Source organism: Streptopelia decaocto (assembly GCF_964273445.1).
Source record: "Streptopelia decaocto genome assembly, chromosome: 1".
Taxonomy (NCBI): domain Eukaryota; kingdom Metazoa; phylum Chordata; class Aves; order Columbiformes; family Columbidae; genus Streptopelia; species Streptopelia decaocto.
The window spans coordinates 62,858,586-62,882,146 of NC_138663.1; the positions used below are offsets into that span (position 1 = coordinate 62,858,586).

The 23,561-nt window shown below is 41.0% G+C and overlaps 1 protein-coding gene across 2 annotated transcripts in view; it reads left to right on the forward strand.

Annotated features, from left to right (window-relative positions):
• The window catches only part of TBXAS1 (thromboxane A synthase 1), a 236,937-nt gene that overhangs the window by 86,523 nt on the left and 126,853 nt on the right, over positions 1-23,561 (forward strand). For both annotated transcript variants that reach the window (XM_082045892.1, XM_082045893.1), the window contains one exon: positions 20,149-20,245. In XM_082045892.1, the coding sequence (XP_081902018.1) occupies positions 20,149-20,245 (97 nt within the window). The remainder of the gene's footprint in view (positions 1-20,148; positions 20,246-23,561) is intronic.

Below are 23,561 nucleotides of genomic sequence, written 5' to 3' on the forward strand. Positions count from 1 at the left end.
GAAGTCTGACCAACTATGTAGTAGAATAAGTGCTAAGGGGGACAAGTAAGGTAGAGTTGAAGAGATGCATCTAAGAATAGCAAGAGAATAGAGTTTGGATTAAACCACCTCTAGAAAGTAGGAGACAATTGTGATGTTTGAGCCCATGACTGTCAGGCTGTGACCTGACAGAGAGTCAACAAGATCAAAATATGGATTTTCTGATAGCGGGAGGAAATAATGAGAATGGTTCTGACACGATGCATTTGTAAGCCATTCTCAGTCCCTAATAAAGCCACCAGCAGCAAACTGCATGTACCCAAATTGAGCCTCTGCTGGGCTCCAGCATAAGTATCCCAGGATCAGCACAGAAGCACAGAAATCACGTCAAGGTGCAGGCACAGGAATGGGTGTGTGCATGCACCGCTGAAGCATCTTGTGAAAGCATGGATGTATATAGAGTATCTTGTTTTGCAGTGGGTTACTTCAGCATGTTTTTAAGCAGTAGACAGAAAACAAAATAGGATAGGTGTTTTTCCTTAAGATGTCTATGGAATTACTCAATGTGTGATCTGTGGGTGGTCCCTTTTTTTTTTTTTTTAACCCTTTAAGAATTCCTAATATTCTTTAAATTGTTTCCTAGTAAGTCATTATTGGAACCAAGATCAAGCCTGGTCACTTAAATGGTTGAGTGGTTTAAAGAATTAGGCTATATCATGGAGCCAGTCTCTAACTTGAAATGTGTCCAGGGGTGAGTTGTGATTGTAAGCTACACTGGCAGCTGACAGCTTGTCAGAAGTCTATGCAGCCAGAGTTGGTTCTGTCCTAACGCTTGACTTCTCCTCTCCAAAAAAAATGTCGCTGCAGATGGCACTAGTTAGCATTTCTGCAGATGAGTCCATAATCAAAACAGTTGTGGACAAGAAACAGGCTTTTCTCGCTGCTGCTCCAGGCCTCTGCATCAGGGCTGAGACACACTAGTTAGTCACTGGGTGGGGAGTTTCACCTTTTGTGGGCAGAAGAAGGTCTTACATTTCTGGGATTTGGGCATCTGGAACTTTTCTCAAAGCCTTATCCTTCCTTCTGCCTTCCTCAAGCACCTTGCAGTGAACCTACAGTGGATAGGGGCAGGATCTCCTCCTGAAGGGAATAGCTGATGTGTTAATCATGCAGTTAGTTTACCTGAAGAAACAGTGTCTTTATTGCCATTTTAATTTCAAAACCTTTTTTTTTTTAAAAAAAAAACAAACCTCTCTGTTTCTCACCTTATTCTGCTTTATGTGGAAAAAGTAATCCCAGGACAGGCATTCTCACCTTTTTCTCTGAAGGCTCATGTAAAGAAATAATTTAGTTTTATGAAACAATCTTATCCTGTTTGATTTCTTCTTTTGCACTGGGGTTCTAATGGACTTACTACCTCTTCTGCGGTCCCTCCTTTATTTTGATATTTTAAACAATTTACTTTTCATATTTCAGCTGGAGAAAAATCATGCCTGTGCAAGCATAAGGGAGAGGGAAGAAAAAACAAGCTTCCTATTTCTGATCTATAGCTCTTCATAATCTCTGCTTCACATTAAACCCGATAAAGATTTTTGGTAGCCTCGCTTGCCTGGAGTTTTGTTTTCTTACAGAGCGATATTCTTTTATGGCCAGAGTCAAGTCTTCTGTAGTCTGTCAAGATTTTTTTTTCCTCACTTTATTTGTTGTTTCCTCATTTATGTGTTGTGATAACATCCTTTGATTCTATAGGATTGTTTATCAGCCTCAGAATAGTTATTGTGAGTTAAAGTTATCTCACTTTCCATTAAATACTGGCAAACTGAGGATACTGTACAGCAGAACCCTTAAACATGTGCCTAACTTCGAGCACATGAATAATCCCATTGAAGTCAATGGTGTTATTCAGCATACTTCAAGTTAGGCAGAAGTTTATCTACCTTGCTGAATCAGAGCCATAAAAGAAACAATTGCATTTGTGCCTGAAAAATATTTTAACGGCTGTTGGTACACATAAACACCTAGGTTTACTGTAGCCGAAAGAAGTTAATGGAGAGAAAAATATTTCTTCCCCCTCCCCACCCTCTCTTTTGACAGCACTTTGCATGTAGACAATTTTATAGCTCCTTTGTGCAATGTGCTAGCCATTCTCTGAAATAGAAGTTTGTCTGAAAAAAGGACTGAACAATAAGAGAATAGTAATATTCTTAAATTAAACTTTCAGACCCCCCTTTTTTCATTAATGCTTTCAGAATTTGTTAATTGTAACCTATTCTTTAAAGTTGTTTTTTTTAAAAGAACTCAAACCCAATAACATTTCTGGCTAACATGTAATGCCATGTTACAGTGCTGCACCTCCATCTGGCTCCCCACACTTAACCCTAATTAGGTGTTGGTTATAGTTAGTTCCAATGGTTAAATCAAGCTGCTGGAATTGGAGTCTAGTGTTATTGTTACAATTGAAATAGGTTTTGTGGGCCGCCTGATCATTATGGAGCATTTTAGGTTCTGTGTACATAGACCTGTGGGATGCAGTTTATAGGCAGAATTTATGATAAATTAGTTGACCAGTTTAATTTCTGGCTGTTTCAAAAATGTGCTTAGGTCTCTGCAACATTGCAGATTGATGCTTGGTGTACTAGTAACTAGTAAGGTATTCATTAATGAGTTCTTCTTAGCCATGGACAAAATCCTATGTGTGTGCTATGACCTCCCATGAGAACCATGCAACTTGAGCTTGTCTGCTCTGTGATGGCTGTTGACTTGTCACTGTAGCCTCTTGCTGTTGCAGTCAGGTCCATGAACGCTTGTGTTCTAGGTATTCACTGGACTCAGAATGTCACAGCCCACCAAAATGTCACAGTTCCAGCCCTCAGCACAGGCAAAGCCATTTGGATGGCAATGTTTAATGCAAGTGATGAACTCTTCTGTGTGAAAAGCTCTCCCTCTCCTGCTCTCGAGAGACTCCAGATGTTGTCCTGGGGTGGCTGAGCTGCAGGCATGTGCTCCCTGCTGCACTTTTTCCAAGTTTCTTTCCTCCATCCATGATTTCTCCATGACTCTATTGCAGCTGTTCAAGCCAAAGTAAGTCAGAGACCTGATGTAATCTTTTACACCTCTGGAAAGAGAGTGTGAAATCCAACCAAATGAGACAGACAACATTTTATGTGCACTTGGCAAGGCAGCAAAGGACAGTGCTGGTCACCTGCACCATGTTTCTGATGCTTGGTTCTGTACTCATGGCATGTGCAAACTGCTGTGGTCATTGCTCCAGCAAATTAGTGTTTGCATACAGGGAAATCCCCTGGTCAGGATAGCTCCACTGAGTCGGCACTGGTTGGATGCAGAAAGGCTCTGTGAGATTGGCTAGAACTGCGTCAGCTCCAACAAGTGACGAGGGAAGCAGCAGAGCAGGCTCTTGTACCATATTTTAGCATCAGAGGAAACAGATTAAATCTTTGTCTGCTTCTGCACATGCAGGTAGCAGGTTTGGCTGAGAGGAGGTTTCAAGCCCATTTGCTCCCTGGGAGGTGTTTCTGGGTTCCCCTGTTTCATTGCACATTGGTGGTGCAGCACTTAGCTGTTAAAGCATAGTCCTTGTGAGCTCCAGGTTAAGATTATTTGAAAACCAAAGTTTCTTTTCAAAACCTGCTGCCTGAGGAGCATTTTACACCTAATGTACAACACGGGTGATCTTTGATCTGTACTGCCTGCTTCTTAGCTAATTAATGCTTAAAATAGTCATTTAAAGAGGCTTGGGATGGGACTGCTAAACAGATTGCTTCTTCTTGTCATGTAATGCTGTTATGATCAGCACCTGCATACCAGACTGTGTCATCCTAATTTAAGGCAGGGGGAGAGAATACTCTGAGTGAACCCCGCAGTTATAAAAACTGGTTTCTGAGACTTAATTTCACCTTGATCTGCTCTCTTCACCATCTACCAGAGCCTGGATTTGTTAATTTTCGTAACGTACTGTAAAGTCCACCCTGTAATTTTTTTGCCCTTTCCACCATTTTGGAAGAAGAAGGGTGAGGGCTCTTAAAAGGGTGAAGAACCTGGCCATTATTTTAATGTAGCCATTCTATTTGGAATATTTTGCTGTGCCTATTTAATGCTTTCATTAGAACTTCCTACATCAGCCAGAAGTGGATCCATACAATATTGTAACATACGGGAGCTATTAATGGCCTCTGAATTTAACAGCTATCTATCTGATCATGAACCACTGTTCCCAATGCCATGCATGGCAATTTTTAAATGAAGTTCCTGAATAATTTTTCTCTGTTACCCAGAGAGGGAGGAAAATGCATCATCTCCCAATGTCCATCACACTCCCCTATTCCCTTTCTTGGCGGCCATTGAAGCAGATCAAATTTAAACTAATGCTGCAACTCAGGAACTCCTCCTCCCTTCCTTGGTCACCCAACACTTCACAGGAGACTCAGGTTACTGGCTCTCCAGGTGACTCCGTACTGCAGGTTTACCCTTCCTTGTGACAGCCCAAAGAAATCCAAAAGCAGCTTGTGACTGCCTTCTCATGTGCCATGAGTAGCATCAAGCAAACAGGATTTCCCCTGCCCACATATGTCCTGCTGGGGGCTGGAGAAGAAGGATGCAGAGAAGAGACTGTAAATCAGCAGCCTGTTGCATGTCTTCTCTTCAAGCCCCAGCACAGGCTGGAGCATCTATGGCTTTGTCCTCTCCCCACACACACCTTGCTAGGAGCACCAGGAGGGATACATAGGTGGTGATTAGATGCTCTCTCCCCATGCTGGGGAATCCTTAGACAAGACTTTGTGGGGCCTCTGCCCCTTAGGACACCTAAGTGTTGCACAGGAATGGAGTAAGGATGTGTCTTTTGTTTCATAGAAATAGTTGTATTTTCTTCTTTGAGGATGACCGCAGCTGCTTCTCCCAATATCTATGGAAGCAATTCTAATTCCATTGCTGCCTGTTGTCCTCTAATTGTGCGACTACTTTGCTCTGGGGTTTGTTCTGTCTTTTTCTTTTTATGTTGATAAACTTGTCTTGTTGACTTTGTATTTATGATTCTTGCTGCAATTTCCCTTCTCCTTCCTCCCCTGCCCCCCTCCCCCATTTACTCTGGCTTTGCATTCCTTCTTTTCTTTCTATCCCTTTGCTTTCTTCCATGCTGTAACTTTTATTCTTCCCTGTTTTTCTTATCCATGTTGAGCTGAAACCAGTAACATGACCTGACAATTTTTACGTCATTCCAAGGTTTTTATGTACTTCCATAAATCTCTTCATTACTTTTTTATTGTTTTGTCATATATAGGTTTTAGTTTTTCCTCTGCCTTATTAGTCTGGGGATCAATTTGAGTCTACTGTGTTTTATTAGTAGTAAGGGGAACAAAACATCTCCTTTTTCTTTGTTGGTTTGGCATCATCTTCAAATTAGCCTTTTCCTCTATTCGACTACCTCTCTTCTTTCCCTGGAGAGTCTGCTTTATGTCAGACCTTCTGCTGGTAGTGAACTGGATATGATTTCATCAGACAATAGGCAAAAGTATACCCAACAACAAAGGAAGAAGTTGTTTTCAACTGTTATTCTATTTTTTATTTTTTTCCTAGCTTGGGGAGTGTGAAATGAACTGAGCCATCATTACACTGGGGATTGGGAATCTGTCTTTCCTTCCATTAAATTTGGTGGCTAAACCTGAAGCTTGTCTTGAAAGAGGATTTGTTTTAGTCATAAGGATAAAATTGTAATGGTATAATTAAACAGCTGTAGTAATGTCGAAAAAGCTCCCATGCACAGACACAGCAATTCTGGGATGACTCAAGCGACATCAGGGAAAAATCTGGTCATCTCCCCCAGCAATGATTGTGTCTATAGGGGTGTGCTCCCATAGGAGTTTTTCTAGCATAACTTTATTAAGATTCAAATCACATCTTGTCCCAGAATCTCCTCTCTCCCCCATGTAAACAAGCCTGAAAATAGTGATCTGAAGCCTCAAGCTGCTGTTTACTTCAGTGTAGCTCCATTAAAGGCATAGAGCCGTGACTATTTGAGGATCTTGACCCAATGGTTTTAGCTCTCTCATATGTTATATAACTTCGATTTTTGGACGATGGTGCCTATTGAATAAAATTAGGTTTTGTACAACAAATTTTAAGACATATCCAGACATCTTAAAGTAGTTTACCGAAAAAGGAGTGAGTTGGGAGCAATGTTCTGACTCTGTAAGGGCTAGCAGTAGACATTTTATCACTCAGCAATAATCCACTCTTTTCTGTCAATGTTGGAATCTATTTTATTGAAAAAGGATCTTGGCAAGGACACAGGGAATTGCTGCAGAGTCTTTCAGAGTGACATTATGAGAGGATCTTGGTTCTTTGGGACCTTTTATTGCATGGAACAACTTATGAAATACTCTGTGTGATGGGCCAAAGTAAAATGTTATCAAAGCAGCCTAGCAATTTTTTATTATGGACACTGTCTGTCCATTTGGCCCAGTAAGAAATAAGCTATACTTGGGGCAGGAGAAATTAGGTCTACAAGTGCAGTATAGAGGCAAATGTTAGAACAGGTCAGATGGTAACATAATGTCACATGGAAAGGCATTAGCCATTAAATATTAAATTCTTTTCTATTAAAATAATTTAAATTCTGATTTTGGAGGCAAAATGGGAAGATTAATGCTCGAAGTACCTAAGCTTATTCTTACTACAGACCCAACTTTTCTCCAGTGCCAGTGGCATTTTATTTGCTTTTGCCCAATAACTAACACGACTGTATTTTCATTAACAATGAAGAACAAAATTGAGTTTGTGAAACTACTGTATTTTTCTTGATGTTCATTTTCGTAGCAAAATATTTAAACAAATACAGTTTTAAGTGTTCAGATAAGCCCCTGACACACCTTTGATGCACCATTGTGCATCAGGACTGCTCCTGTTCTCCATCACATGCTACTTTTGAATACTGGATTTCTTGTGCTGGTTTCACTGAAAGCAAGTTAATTTTCTTCATGCAGTTAGAAACTTTTCTTTTTCATAGCTAGCATGGTCACTGTTTGGATTTAGTTTGAGAAGAAGAAGATAATACAGAATCACAGAACACCCTTAGACAGAGTTAATGTTTTTCTTCAAGTAACTTTCCAGTGTTTTTGAGTTGGAACAAAGAGAATGTAAGAAGTTACTGTTATCTTAGTTGTTGTCTGGAAGCCAAGGTCTGTCTGGACTCTCTATCTGCAGGTGTGAGGCAGCTCGGAAATAGGGGTAGAGATGGGGCAGACCTTGACTGACATCCAGATTGATCAATAAGAATAATCCATGCCATTATCATCACGTTTCATATTTAATGAGAGTTGTGTTTTCTGACCGGAGAGACCTGCTTCAGTTGAGTTCCATTCCAGAGTTCCTTTAGTTCAATCTTTTTCTGTTCTGCTGTTTTGCAGTTGGCCTCTGAGCCTCTCAGCCTTTTTTGGCTTCTTCTCTCTTCCTCTGGGATTGGCTGTTTGGGACCAGGGTACTCTCTCTCTGCCCAGGACTGGTTGCTTGGTGTGGACAGAGTTTGTGAGGAATTCCAATAAGTATGTTTTATATTCGATTTCCATTTTATAGATATCAGTGCTAGTAGAAGTATGTTAGTGTTATTTTGTTATTTATTAAACTATGTTTATCTCAATCTACAAGTTCCTCCTTTCCCTTTTGACTCTCACCCCTATTTCGGGCCAGAGGAGCATGCAAGTGTCTGTTGTGGTTTTGATTGCTACCTGGGGTTAAACTGTGACAATTCTGCAGTTTGGGTGATTTGCTCCACCTGGCACCCCCAAAATCCGCAGGTAACCCCTACCTGCAGCCTCCCCTCCACATTTACCTGTAAGGTCTCTGCTGGATTAAAAAAGTTCCAGGTGAAGAGAGCGTGGTCAATAATTATAAATATTATAAAGTGGTGCCTTCTTTTGCTTTCCTACCTTCCTCACCTTCCTTCTTTGCCTACAGGACTCGAAGCAGCTGAATCCCCCAGATGATTGCTCGTGCATTTACATTTTCATTTGCTTGGTTTATCACAAGATTATTCCAGCTTTTGGGAGGGGCAGCTATCAAAGACATACAGGCACTGCCATTGTGTTTTATTGTTCCCGTCTATTTTCCCTGTGAATGCAAGTGGGAGTCTTTCAGTGGGTTGGTTTTGTGTTTTTTGCTTTCTCTTTCTTCTAAGCATTTTTAACCCTTTTATTGTCAGTCTTCAATAATTTTTGATAGATCAATATATTTACTTCAGTGATGGTTCATCCTACAGTTGTGCTTGTATTTTTTTTTTTTGCCTTGTTTATAGCGGTTGCAAATAGATTCAGTGGGTTATATCTCTGCTATACCTCTTCTGTTACATGAGGATCAAGCTGCTTGATCTTGCCCCAGTGGCTCTATATTTAGATGGAAAATTAAGTCTTTACACTGGTCAGCTTTCAAATCTACTTGTTTTTCTTTTTTTCTAGGTAGCCTTTGAGCAACTAAAAATGCAGTTTTTGTTTCAGAAATATTCTCCTCAGAAATCCTAAGCACAATTGCTAGTGTTTCATGTATGCTCACCTGTTTGGAGGGATGGGCTCTAGGAAACTATCCCAGCAAACACCAGAAATCCAAAGAGTTTGGGGAATAACATAACAAAGAGATGTTGGATGATAACATTTGCTCAGACAACTCAGAAATGAGGCAGGTCCTTGGGAGTTCTGAGGTCTTCAGCCTTCTGTGACCGAGCCAAAGAGGAGAAATGATTGAGACTACATCTCACTCATGTCCCTGGGCAGCCAGACACAGGCCTGGGACAGCTGTTTAATGCAGCTGTGAAGAGAGCTCAGTTTTGTTCAATGTGCATGTGAGAAGAAGGAGGTGGGTGAACAGGAGCTGTTGCTCTGTGGTGAAAGGGTGCTTCTATGAAAGAGGAGGGAGCTAAATGTACTCTTCCATCCTCAGGGCTTTGGGTTGTCTCAGGACACAGTGACATATATGCCATTAGTTATACAATTGCCCCCTTTTACCTCAGGAAAAAAAGCGAGCAGCAAAAGAGCATGTTTGTTACAAATAATAGCATGTACAAGGTGGTAAATGGAAAATAGGTCAACTAGGTAGTGCTCTTACTAATATGACTGTTTGAAACATGGTTTGTGTGTTATGACTGCACATTAAATATTGGGAAAAATCCCTGAACATGCATGGATTAATAATTTAAACCAGGTGAGCGTATTAGCTTCTTTGTAGGACGTTATCCCCATAGTCGCTTTACCACAACCACATACAGCCTGTTTTTCAGTATGTCCATTTTTAGGCTGAAATAATTTGCCATGTTATGAAAGTTGTAACTCAACGACTTCTCAGCAGCACGTTGTCCATTTATAACAGCAGATTTTCCTGGAAGTCATTACTTTGGAGTGCCATTGTCAGCTGTGCACATCACTCCTGCTCCTCCTTTGTGGCGCAGATTTGCCCGTTGTTAGTGAGGATGTTACTGCTGAAACGCAAACTATCAGGTTTTTCCATTCTTTTCTTTCTTTTCTATCTCTGTTGAATTGCAGTTTCCTTTGTCTTCTGTGTGATGCACTGAAAGAAGTTAGGAAATTTATCATGGTTATTTTTAATGGGTTTTTAAAGTCCAGCACGACACCGATTGAATTGATTCAGGAAAATTTCCTGGAGCTGCAGTGTTTTTTACTACTTTTTTTTTTTTTTTTTTTTTGTATTTTGTATTGCAATTTTTCTGTAAGAAAATGCATCTATTTTTTCCTTCGAGTTCTATAACAAAGCCATACTTTCTAATGTTTCCACATGGTCAGATATTAGCCATTTCCCTAGGTAATTTAGTTTGGTCATGTGTACAGCTAGCATTTTTGTTGTAAAGAATTCTGCTAGTGTTTTCATGATAAATGCATAAAGCATTGGGAAATGACTTTTATTTGGCTTAGTGTGCATTTAATAATGCATTATCAAAATTAAATGATTTCATGTGTATCTGTGTAGATCTTAAGAATGTATAGAAAAAGTACACACTACTATAGACATGCAAGGATTTTAAAAAATGAATCTTTCCTGTGTGCATTTTGCAAGCTGTAACATAAAAAAGTACATTCCCAGGAGCTCAGTAGGTGGTTACTATCCTTTTTTCCTTTGTTTCAACATATTGTTTTTAAGGCAGATCGAGAAAGAAAAATGAGTCCCAGTGACTGTCCCCCTCGTGGCCAGTCTGGCAAACCTATACTTGCCTGAGTAAGACTGTCCAGTGTTGGCTGAGATCTGTGTCTTTATTGCACACAAACCAGATTAATTGGTTGCCTATTGCTTTCTGTTTATGAAACTCAGCTTTCACTTGCTTAAACTTCAGATATCTTCAGGATAGGAGCCATGACCAAGTCAAAGTGTCTTATTCAACAAGACTGTGTGTGCACAAAACTCCATTTGGCTTGCTCATTTCATCACGTTATGTTTATGATGCAAAAACTCAGTATATTGACTCCTATCTATTCTTGAGAAATTAAAGTATTCTAATATTAAGACAGTATTATTTCAGAAGCGCATGCATCTGCGTAAACATAGAGCAAACAATAAAAAGGGATGTTGTGCAATATATTGTAACTCTCATTGATTTAAGATCAAAATGCCAGTAAGGGGGAGTAGACTGAAAGAAAATTATGTACGTTTATTTCAAACACATACAAAAATAAAGTACTGTATTGTCCACCACTGCTGATCGTATTTACAGGAGGCAGATGAGCTGTCTTGCCTATGAAGAAATCAAAGATAAAGTGCAGAATTAAAATAAACAGAAACAGCCTACTGATTTTGAATGCCTCTGTTCTGAATGCCTCTTTGGAAGATATGTATGAGGACATGACTTTTCAGCAAATAGAGATACTCAGTGTTTTCTGAAAGCCTTGTTTTTCCTTCAGGGCTAAAATGGCTAACCAAAACCGGAGATGTGAAAAGCTCTAGTCACCCTTGAGTCCTGGCCGTGATATGTAAAGTATGTATGAGATGAAGGATGCAGAAATGCAGACTTATGGATAGCTTTTCTTTGTACCCTGATGTCAGGTCTCGGGAAGGGAAAATAATACAAACCTCAATTTTATTGTGATCAGAAACACTTTATTAGAGGCAGAAGTCAGATCCCACAGGTTTTGTTTTAGTCATCTTGAAGTGTTTGCTTATATGAAGTTTAGTGATGGGTGTGTAACTAGCAACTTTATTACGCTTGTGGTTTTATTACAGTCAACCTGTTTTATAGCTTGCTCTATCTTGCAATGTTGTAGTATCACAAATTATATTTAAATCCTTTGACCTCCTTCCTGTTTCTTTTTCTCCGTATGGTCACACATATGCTCTCCTCTTTTTGTCCCCATCCCCAGATTTTCCTTGTAGCCTGCACCACAACACGTACCTGCTCCCTTGCTTTCTGGGACACGGAGGATCCTCCCCAAATTCATGGCCACCCATTCAGATGGGTCCCACCCCACTTTGCTAAAAAGCAGCATTGCACCACATGCTCCTCTTCTACCTGTTCTCTCAGCCATATTATTCATCTTCTTCAAGTGCGCTGCTCTGTCTCCATTTATCTTATATGAAATGGCTGTAGCCCTGCCAGGGTAATACTTCCCATCCTTTCCCAGAAATTGCTTACCTGTCTGTCAAGGGAAGCTGCATAGAGCTTTTGACTAGAAATGGGGTTAAGCACTCAGCAGATCCCTCTCCCTCCCTTATGTGGGGGGGAAAAAAAAAAAGATGGAGAGAAGGCTGCCCTTGTTTAGTCTGAGTAACAGTGTCTGCTTATCTTCCTCAGCCATCTTCTTGTCTTTTTCTTTTTTTTTTTTTTTTTGTCACTGCACTGATAAGAATGGGTAGCACTGTTGAATATAAATAATAGGCTCATATAAATCCATACAAATGAACACTGTGTAGGTGATAGCAAGTAAAGTTTGGAGACACAGAAAGTTTGCTACCTCCCAGAGGTAGCCTTCCCTAGAAATATTTACCTAGTGTTCTGGAAATAGTAACCTAATGGTTTTTCTCTGAGGGTATGGCAAAGGAGCACTTTGGTAGTGAATTAGGTGCAAAGAACCCGAGATGAGACTGCTGTGTATCGCAAACCCACAGAAAGGCCGGGCACAGAAATATGCTGAAACCCACAGGAAACATCTACCGCATCATCACATGAGGTCAGTCAGGCATACCCCGCTTTAACGAGTGCAGACAAAACAAGCTTTGGTGAAAATGTCACAGTCTAAACACGGGTAACAAAACACAGACTAATACAGTCCAAGCCTGGTGGGAAATACCATGGGAAAAGATTTAGAAACCACCCTCTGAAGATCTTGCCGAGGTGAAGAGCTGTGAGTGCTTTCAGCGTCACCCGGTAGCAACTGCATCGCAAGCCCCGGCGGGAGGAGGGACCGGCTTCATATTAATATCACATTACTTCTCGTTTCCAGTAGTATCCTATAAAAACAGTACCCTATTTACAGCTTTCATTTTGTGTTAATGAAGTGGAATACTGATGCAGCTAATCAGCGCAAGCGGTATGATGCAAGCATGCGGAGCGGCGGTGGCGGCAATCATCTTAGCCCAGTTGCCGGGATAAAAATAACCCTCGCCAGCCCTGGGAAGCGGCAGCTCCCCAGCTGTGGGGCAGAACAGCCCAGGACCCCGCGGCTCCACAGCTCACCTGGAGCAAGAAAATAAACACTTATGTTATCCCTGTCCATCCCCTTTGCTGCCTCTTTTCCTAAACCCTGAATGTGGGTGTGAGTTTTTGTACTTGCAGTTGGATCTGGACTCAGATTTCCTCAGAAAACCAAATGGACGTAGACTCCAAAGATGCTTGTATAATTCAGAGGTGGTTTATTTTTTTCTTTTTTCTCTTCATGGCACTTTGTGAGCTTAATTTAATCCCTGTCATTCCTTATATGTGAGTAAATGTCATCTACTTCATTTCATGAATGAATTAACACAACCATGCAGAGTCTGTGTCTCCTGTGCTGCTCACTTGGAAGGGGGAAGGAATTAGTAAATGAGTGTGACACCCTCAAGTTGCTAAACTCCAACTGGGATTAGAGATGCCCAGAAAAAGGCCTCGTTTTCACCCTGGTTTAAGGTACTTGGAAGACTCGACCAGCTCTGTGCCTTGTAAAGGCCCCAATCAGCCCTCCTTCTCTTTATTGTCAACCCTAAATATATTACTTTTGCACCACAAATCTCTTACTGCACCTGACAAGGGAGGAGCTCCTTTAAAAATAGCTGTGCTTTTAGTGGTGGCGAGAATATAAATAATCTCAGAATTTTCTTCCTTTTTTGATATTTCCTTAAGCATTTCAGAAAGCAGAGGTCTTTTAGCAAGGTGCAAGCTTGAGATAGCACAGAGGTTCTTGGTATGTAGAAGATAGCATTTTTAATCTTGGGTATGTGGAGAAAGAGGTGGATGCATAGCAATACAGAATGGTGCAGAAAGTGTGTGCAAGTGTTTGGGTATCTTGTTACATGATATTTTTAATACAGTCAGGAATTAAATTAGTAGTTCTATGTGCTTATTTTAAAGCTTTCATGACATGAAAATAAGTGTAGTTCATCGAGAAAGGAAATGAAGAACTATTTATTCTTAAATAGAAATCACTGTGGCCATGTCTTCTTTTTCATGAATTTACACAATGGGTTGGATTAGTCTAGCGTGTGTGTGTGTGTTGGCAGAGCTGTGCTTTGAAATGTTTCTGTGTGCCTGAGATTGCTCCGTGCTACTGGGGCTTCATGTTTATGTGCAATAAGTTCACCTCTTTCTAGGGTGTGTGTCTGTGTTCTTTTTGTTTGTTTGTTTTGTGGGCTGGTTTTTTGTTGTGTTTTTTTTTTTTTTTTTTTAAAGTGGTAATTTGTATTTCTTAGTTCTCTAATCTGGAGATACTCGCCTTATCAGTAGTCCAGGAAGGCACCCTGCAAGCTAGAGTCACGTCCTGGGATGCGGGAGAAGTGGCATGGGAGTTAGCTCCCAAATTTCCAGCAGGTTTCCCCCAGACTGAAGAAAGCCAGCATGGAAGTTCCAGGTGCACATGGCAGCTGAGGAGCTCTGTTCCCACAGGGAGTCATAAAAAAATGAAGGTGGTTGCTGGCAATTCCTGGCTCCTCCATACCTCCCCGTGCCCTAGTACCTCAGATGGAAAATGATGGACATTTTCTGTTTTCCCCACCGTTCATTATTTAAGTTGTTGGCTCCACAGGCTTAGAATAAGCCTTCTACTTATGTATAACTCTTGCCAAATTAGGGCCCAGGGACCTTGGAGGCCTCTAGTTGCTAATATAACACAAATAATAATGGGACTTGTGGTACCTGATAATTTTTTGTCCTTTTCTTTCCTCTCAGCCCAAAGTAACCCTTTCCGTGAAAACTGTTTGTGTGCTTTGCAGCTGTTTGTTACGTATCGCTTAGTCCTACAGATTCTGTATTGCCTGCAAGAGCTGGAAGGGAAAGTGCTCATCACAAATCAATTTGCTGACCTCTGAACTAATTAAGCAAGTCATGCCAGGCTTGAGTCCTATTTTAAACAAGCAGTGCGCTATTTGTTTTTGTGATTCTCTGCCTGCAGTGAATGGGTATCTGTAAACGAAAGAGGCAGAGTGATCAAGGAACTTTCTTTTAAGGAAATGTCTCATAAGAAAAGTAGCCTTTTCCCCTGTATCTCTCTGTCTTGGCATACCTCTTCTTTTTTTCTCTCTTTTTTTTTTTTTTGGGGGGGGGGGGGGGGGGGGTAGGGGGTGGTCTTTGTTCTTAGCTCTTCCCTGGGGAAGATTAATTTTCTATTTTCATTTAGCTTTCCAGATGATCTTTGTGTACTTTGCCAGACTGCAGCATAGAAAACAAAGCCTTGTTTATTGCCTAACAGCATATATGTGTTTTATGATTAATGTGATGTGTTTGTATTACATGGCACTGATAATAGATAGGGAGATCAAAGTCTTCTGTGAATTGACAGCAGCACTATAAACAAGGTGAAAGGGTTGCAGGTGTTTCCCACACAAGTGTTATACAAAAACACATGGCCCTTTGCCATGATGTACTGTGTGCATACTCCATATTTTCCTGTGCAGCAAGGCAACATTGCTGTGAGATTTGCTCAGAGAATACATCCATGACTCAGGACTTGGGGGATGCTGTTGGCAGCAGATGACCGTGCAATGTAACCAGAATGATCTTGGGGGCACAGAAGTGATAATGATAAAAACTAGTCCTTCAAATTAAAAGCAGCTGGTTGATCTACTACATCACTTGAGAACAGAAAATTACATTCCCAAGGGTTCCCTGGCAAATGCTGGAAAGGGAGATGCTGCCGCTGGGTGTTGCAGGAGTGACTGGGCAGTCCAACGTGCTCCTACCTTGACTTGCGGTCGAGCTCAGCAGCTCATCTCTCACATGTCTGTACCTCCATGGGGTAACTTCTGTGGCCATGGCCATGGAAGCCACTAGATGTGGATTGGCACACCTGGGCCACAGCTCTGCAGAAATCAGTGGTGGGACACATGTAAACCAGCAGAAATCATTGCTGGATGGCTGCTTTTCTTGTGGATAAAAGAAAAAGCTTGCTTACTAAATGACTAGATCACCGCAATGAGGACTTAAACATCGTGGGTGAAACCTGAACATGAGGCAGAAGTCTCTGTCCCTTTCATTTATTGACCTAAGAGCAGTGCTTGTCTACTCCTACAATGCAAAATGCTGTGGTTGAGTGTATTGGGTGAATGCAGATTTACTTCCTTTGCTCAATATAACAAAACCATCCCCTTGACCTGTGAGCCCTTCGATAAACATGCTGGAGGGCAGTGTGGCTCTTCCGTAACTTCTGGGAGTAAATCCGTGTCCTCTGTTGAACACATCTCAAAAGATTTTTGCCTGTCCTTCCTGGGGGTGGTACAGCACATGGCTGCCTGCTTCTGCACCAGCAGCCCACGGTGGAGATGGCTTTTCATCCATCCTTGCATCTGCTGGAGGAAGCCAACGCTGTCCTCGTGCTGTTGATGTACTGGTGCCAGGTCTTTCCTGTCTCACCTTCCATCAGAGCTAAAACTGCTGGTCTAAAAACATGGATTTTTTTTTTCTTCTGTTTCAGAGGGCTGCAGTTTAAACTGAAAATTAGTGGAAATTTCCCCAACAGCATAACTTAAATAACTGAGGCCTCATCTACACAGGAAAATTGAAATCATGTGTGGGTCTTGAAATTAATTTCTATTGATATGGCAGTCTTGTAGCAGATTCCAATGCAGACAGAGTTGCATCACTCTGAGGATGCTGTAACACATTCCTGTGTTCTTGTCTCTCTGCACGAGTCAGCTAGATAGTCCCAAGTGTTTGCATTGCACCCTGAATGCCCTGCATGAAAATATTACACAGGGCTGGGGCAAGTAGTGTAATGGTGCTGTATCACTGTAGCTAAAGGTAGGACTTCTGTGTTTGGACAAGCCCTGTGAAAAGATTAGCCTAGAGAAAGTTAATAAAAATTGCTGTCCTAAATTATTCATGACTCCATTTGTAATGCAGTTGCCAGGAGGCTTTTGTTTTTCTCAAACTCTTATTTATTAAAATCTGACAAGAATATCGGTTTTTGTTCAATAATAAATCTGAGTCTGTGTGAGACTGGTGATAACCTTGTGTAGTAATACAGAATCAAAATGAAGTTACATGGCAGGGATGAATATGTTCTTTACTTGGGAAGAATAGATTATTGTACAGGGAGATTTTATCTTTTACTTGCCATTTTGGAACAGGTGGAAAATCAAAACAAAACGCCGCCACCACCACCAAAAACCTCTTAAAAAAACCCCAAACCAACCCAACCAACCTAAAAACCCAGAACAGCAACAACAAAAACAAAACAACAAATCAAACAAAAAACACCGAACACAGCCTAGCTGGGAGATATCCTCTTGGTTTGTGACTGAGGCATTGATCCTGTAAAGCATTTAAAATATGTTAAAACGCAGTTAAGCATCTTTCTGGTGGCTTTGCACATTCTGGACCTGTGTTTTCTAAATGAAATAGCTCAGGTGATTTTGTTTCATGTTTAGCTTTCTTGTCCTTTTTCTTTAACTTCAAGGGAAAATCATGGAAGGCATGCTCCTAGCCTGTGCATTTTGACTTCCAAAGCATGCCCATACACATTCTCCCTCTTTTGTGTCCTAGAAAAGGTTAGAAAGATTATATACAGAAAGTAGGAGAATAGAAAAAAAAAAATGGGAAGAGGGCTTTTGCTGTTTGGGATAAGAGGTGGTAAAATCTGTGTGTGCTTTACAGCAGTCATCCCTTAAAAGGAGGTAGAACTTTGCTTAAAAAGTAATTTAAGATATTTTTTCAGTATTTTCAATTTATTAATTTTAGGGGATTTTTTCCCCTTCTCTGCACTTATTCATAACTGGATAAGGAAAGGAAAAGCAGGTGCCTATAGATAGAAAGAGAAGAGTAAATAAAAAAGACAGAGCTTAGCTGTGGAAGTAGAACTTGGAGTATGGGTGACTGGTCTGAGTTGGAGGATGATGAATAGATATGTTTGCATAAGCTTGGCTTGTGAGTCACTTTCTCATAAGAGCAGCTTGAGCAAGAGATTCTCCTGTCCCCAATTTTAGACCTGAATGCCTTCAAGCACAAAGAGGACCCTGACATAAGGGCTGCAACTCTGAGCACTGTCCTGTTATTTCAGTGGACCAGAGCTGGAGCTGTGCAGCTTCCCAAGTTTGAAGTTCATTAGACGTGTCTCACACACACACGTGCTTTGCATGATATATTGTGTGGTGCCTCTTGGTGCTTAGGGTTAAGTTTTCTTGGTAGACATAATCAGCTTTTATTTTTTTAAAGTTTGGTATTTGATGTTAGATATTTGGACCCTGTGAAAAGCTGTGTGTTGAAGGACTACCAGCCATTAACAGTTAGATGAGACAAGGAACTTAATAAACTTGGAGATGGGAAAAGAAAAGCGAGGCATGAGCATGAGATGTCAGCATTTGTGGCTGATCATCCCAGATAGGTTTGGAGTGGCACAGGTCTTGACTTGGGAGATTGCATTGCCTCTCTAACACCAGATAAATTGCACAAAGTACATGTGGAAGTGGCATGCAGGACATTATCCTCTTTTGCCAAAGACTGTGATCAAACCACTCTTTAAAATGAGGACTCAGCTCTTTCTTATGCATCTATTAGGATTCTGAAGAAAAGTTTGTCCATTAAAAGACAACTACTTTGGTGTGATTTAGCAAACTGATAGAGATGGAAAAGGGTTATTTTAATAGAAATGCAACCTGTATCTAAGGTTCAAGTGGAGCCTGTGGATTGGATTTTGGAAATAACAGTTCCCTCTTGAAACCCACCAGAGAAGAGAAGACCTCTTCCTTCCTGAAGAAAATTATATTCTTGTTCTTCTCTACTTTTTGTTTGTTATGAGTTACGGTAGTAAGAGGGTCAAGGTGGACTGTGAAACCCTGCTTTGGAATCAAGATGTTTGTCTGACTTGTTTGCCCTTGGTGAAATCAGTGCTGCTGCAGCTTCATTGCCATGGGAACCTCCAGTTACTAAATTTAATTCAGCCCAGGGTTTGCTTGTCTGTTCTGTTCTTGCAATGTAGACAGGTCATAAGCAATATATTGATACTAAGCTGTAGCATACCAAAATTATTAGGAATCGATATTACCACAGTATTGCAGCATATTTTATGTTCTGCTCTGAGCTGCCTGGCCCTCCTGTGCCTGTCTCCAGCCTCCTCTTCCTCTCTGCTGGCAGATCAGAGGCAGCGCTGCCTGAATAGTCTTTCTGGTATGGCAACTGGCAAAGGTAGGAACTGCGGGCAACCTCTGCTTGCTGGTGGTTCTTCATCCTCTCCCTGCACAGCAGCCAAGCACAGAATGCCTGTGGGCCTTGAGGGGGAATGCTGCTGGAGAATCACAGAAACACAGAATGTCAGGGATTGGAAGGGACCTTGAAAGATCATCTAGTCCAATACCCCTGCCAGAGCAGGAACACCTAGATGAGGCTACACAGAAATGTGTCCAGGAGGGTTTTGAATGTCTCCAGGAGACTCCACAACTTCCCTGGGCAGCCTGTTCCAGTGTTCTGTTACCCTCACTGAGAAGAAGTTTCTTCTCAAATTTAAGTGGAACCTCTTGTGTTCCAATTTGAACCCACTACCCCTTGTCCTACCATTGCTTGTCACCAAGAAGAGCCTGGCTTCATCCTCGTGACACTCACTCTTTATATATTTGTAGACATTAATGTGGTCACCCCTCGGTCTCCTCCAAACTAAAGAGACCCAACTCCCTCAGCCTCCCAGAGAAGGGAGCTCTGCAGCCTGAGAAGTCCTGGGGTTGGCGTGGGTCCCAGTACTTCTGCAGTATCCACAATAGTGTGAAGTCCCCCGAGGACAGACTGTGGCTCCAAAGTTCATGTTGAACTGGAAGCAGGGGGACAGGGAGTGTACAAGCAGAGGGTGAGAACTCCTATTGTCTATTCTTCTTCTAAAGTATTATTAATTTCTTTATAGTCAATAGACCTTTTCTGTTGTTGTTGGTGGTGGTTGTTTCCTTTTTTTTTTCTTTTTTTCTCATTGATGCTATGTAAAGTTCAGATGATATCTATTGGATGGGTATCTTCATGGTAATGTAGAACCTGGGCTCTGAGATGCACTCGGTTCCAGTGCTAGTAGAAGAGGTGGAAGTGTGCCTTTACTGCAGCCAGACTGGGGAGACCTCTGCAAAGTCTTATTGTAGACAGAGTTTTGTCATGGAAAAGACATTTCATGTGGCTAACTGCAGGATAATTGATTTCATAGGTCTTTCATGATTGTTTGGGTTGTTGGTTGCTAATGTTTTGCCCCTCTGTAGTTTGGTTTAGTGATACTGCATCGCTTTGTACAGAATCCATGGTGAGCACAGAGTGCGTAAACCTTTATGTTAAAAAGTTGGCTGAGTACTGATTAATAATCAGTAAAAGATTTTAACTGTTTCCTTTAAAGTCCAAGACCATGCATCTTAATTTAATAGTTGAGAGGGATGGGGAAAGGTATTGATTTACCTAAAGGAATATATTTCTGTGGTATTTGTTCATGGCAAGTATTTTCAAGCCAAAAGAGGTATTTTAGGGAAAGAGACAGGTGGTCATCTGCTAAAATGACTCTCTACTTTCTTTCTTTGTAGGTACTACATTGGTCGCCAGATGTATGTGGTGGTCTCCACACCAGAGATGATCGAGCAAATCTTAGTGAAAAACTTCAGTAACTTCACCAACAGAACCGTAAGTAAATAAAAAGGTTGGCTTTGTGAATGGAGTTGGTAGTACTGTGAACTGGAGCTCAGACTAAAAGTGACTGAAAAGGAGCTGGAAATAGAGGTGGGAAAGATACAGCATGGGTCAATAAGACTTAAAGCTATATAAACTCAATATATACATTCAGACAAAGGGTTCTGTTACCAGGACTCTCTGAGGAAGAAACAGAACATCCTTAAAAGAAATGCACTGCCCTTGTGAGTGAGGAACCAGATGGATGCTGAAGAGAGAGGGTTTCAATATCCAGTTTTGCCACTGACCTCCTCCGATAGCCTGGGGAAATCACTTACTAGCTCTCTTCCTTGGTTCTCAGTCTGTAACATGTGGACAGTACTATTTACTTTCTGCCACCTGTGGTCTGTTTCGTGCTTTTAGACTTTTTTGGGCAGGAGCAGGCTGCTTGGGACAGGGACATGCCTCCTGCAGCTAACGTATTTTGCTTTGTCATACTTAGCACTCTGAAAAAGATAAATAGCAAAGAATGAAGTTGGGGTTAGCAAGGACTTGTGCATATGCTGTTCATTACATGCATAAATATTAAAAAAACTTTTTTTCAAGAACTGGTTAGAACAAATAATGAGGGGGAAATGGTCAAAGAGAGAAGGAAGATTTGCAGCAGTTCCTCAGCATTTTACATGGAAATACTGTCACTGTGACCGCATGTTGCCTCAGTGCCATCTATTCACTTCTTCATCCTGGCCCCTGTGTATGCTCAGACTTGCTCTAATAACTCACATGTATTCAGGAGGGTTGTTTGTGTCCTCGGCGAAAATTTCATCTCTGATCAGCTGTCTGTCTCCTCTGCCCCTCCAATCCTCTCTGCAACCAGATAGTCTGTTTATAGACTTCTTGTCTCCTTTGCTTCCTTCTTTTGGTACGTGAGGTTCATCTTGTGGCTACCTATATCTTATTTAATAACAACTTGTACAAGTCGCCCTCCATTCTGCCTGTAACTCACATCCGAATGGAAGAATCTCAGTGTGAAAGCTTCTTAGTCTGAATTTGTTGTGTGTGGCAAGGGTCTTTCCCCATTTCCTCTGTACTTGAAGGAATTTCCCACCTCTTCCCTTCTTCTACTCCTAAGCAGGAACCCTATTTCTTCCTGTCCATAACTTTCCCATGCTATTCTCCTGTGTATTTGATAGGACCAGACTATACCCACTATTCATAGCAGTAGCTGGAGCCTCAGTAACACCTCCTTGAAATTAAAGAGCATTCCTTTGAGGATACATTCAGTTATTCATTCTGCTCTTCATTTCAGTCAGCCTTTGACAATTTGAATTGTCACCCTTCATATTTGGCAGAATTTTTCCTTATGTTCAGGATTTTATGGTGAGAGGTTTCTCTCTTGTGGTTGTACATCCATCTGTCATGGTCCATGACATTTGTGTTCCTCTCTAAAATTCAAGTAGTTCAGGTCGCCATAGCTAGTTTTTCTCGCTTTCTCTCTCTCTCCCTTTTTTCTTGTTTTCTTCATCAGGGATCTCTTAGGTATAGATGTCTGTGTAGGTTCATATCTTGCCCTTGTCACTTGACTGTCCCCTGTACCATTTGTGGCTTTTCTGCACAACATCCTGCACTATGCATGAGAAACTGAGACACTGACAGAGTGACGTCCCGTCACCAACCAGAAAGCCTGTGACAGATGAGAAAATTTAACTCCTAATCCCCTCCTTAACAGATAAACAGTTTCACCTCTGTGCACTGTTGCTATTTCTGCCTTGCTTAGTGCGCATGACTTTAATTCCCATTAATTTCCCCTCATGTTATATGTTTTTATCTGTTTATTCCATGGTGTTCTCACACAGCTGCAATCTTTGTGTGTTGATATAGTATATCTCACTTTCCACTTTGTTCCCCCTTTTCCACCTATTGCCTTTCACTTACTGAGAGCAAGGAGCCTTCTGTTTCTGGGTCCTTCCACATCTGGCCTGGGGATCCTTTTCTCTCTTGAATTTTCACATTGGAAGCTGACTCTCCTCTTTAGTTCACTATCAAATCTCTCAATGAAATGTTTAGTTGTCTTGTACGCTAAGGATTCTATATGAAAATAAATAATGTGGGATGGTATGTAATGAAGGCAAGTGGAATTTATTCAGATGTGATTTTGGTTATATGTGAAAAATGGTTGAAAGAGTAGAGTGAGAAAAGCCCTTTCCAGGTTAAAATAATTCTTTCTTCTCATATTGACTGAATAAATGTTGGTTTAAGACTTTTAATAGGGTTGCTTCTGTTTATATCTTTTAAAATTACTCAAAGCAAGATCCTTTACTTAAGTGAGGCTTTATATTTGCTAGTAGAGAATCCAAAATGCAAAATAGATCCCCCTACCTTATTTTACCCCTTCCTTCTCCAAATGGTCTACTGATGAGTGGTTATAGAATTGGCTTTGGAGTAAGTGTTATTCATAAAGCTAGGCTAATATCTTCCAATCCAGACATGACATACAGTTGCTATTTCAACCCAAAGCTTTTTATTTTTATTTTTTTTTTTTAGCTTAAGAGTTTCAGTCTTCAGGGGTGAGAAGGATGGGAAAGGGAATGAGACTAGTGGGTTTGAACAGGCCTTGGGAAAATCCACTGTTTTCTCTCTTCTCCCCGCAGCAGTGCTTTCCAAAATCAAGGTTTGTACTTTATCCACCAGAGGTGAAATATGAGTTGTCTAACCCAGAATGCCATAGAGAGAGATTATTGACCACACTCTAGCAGTTGTAGCAATCATATGTTAACAAAGCATCACTGAGTTGCAGGATGTGAGGACTCTTTCTAAAAGCTAAGTGTAGAAAAAGTTTATGTCCCATGTTTATTATTCTACTTTTTCAATTAATCTTGGAATATGTTTATACAAGACTAAGAGACAATAGGAAATTGAACTTGTGAAGGGTTGCAAACAGTGGATGTACTTGATAGGCAGCAGTGAATAAGATGATGATTCACTGAACTCTGGGATTTTATTAAAGCTGTCTACAAGCACTTGCTGGCTGCTTGCTGGGAAGTGATGAGAAGACATTTAGGGAATCAGGGTGGTTTTACTCTGCTGAGAGGATTCTTTTGGATACATCTTGTATCCTGTCTCCACATACAGAGCGATGTGAACCACTCATACACTTCTCATACTTTGAACCTATCTGCTCACTCATTATGTGGACAAAGTGGATTTTGCATGTGAACAGAAGCCAATCTCCCGTTCATTTTATGCATTTATGTTACCCTTTGATATTACACATTTCACATCTTTACTATGAATATCTTTGAAATATTGCTGTAAAAAACCTCTTAGGTCC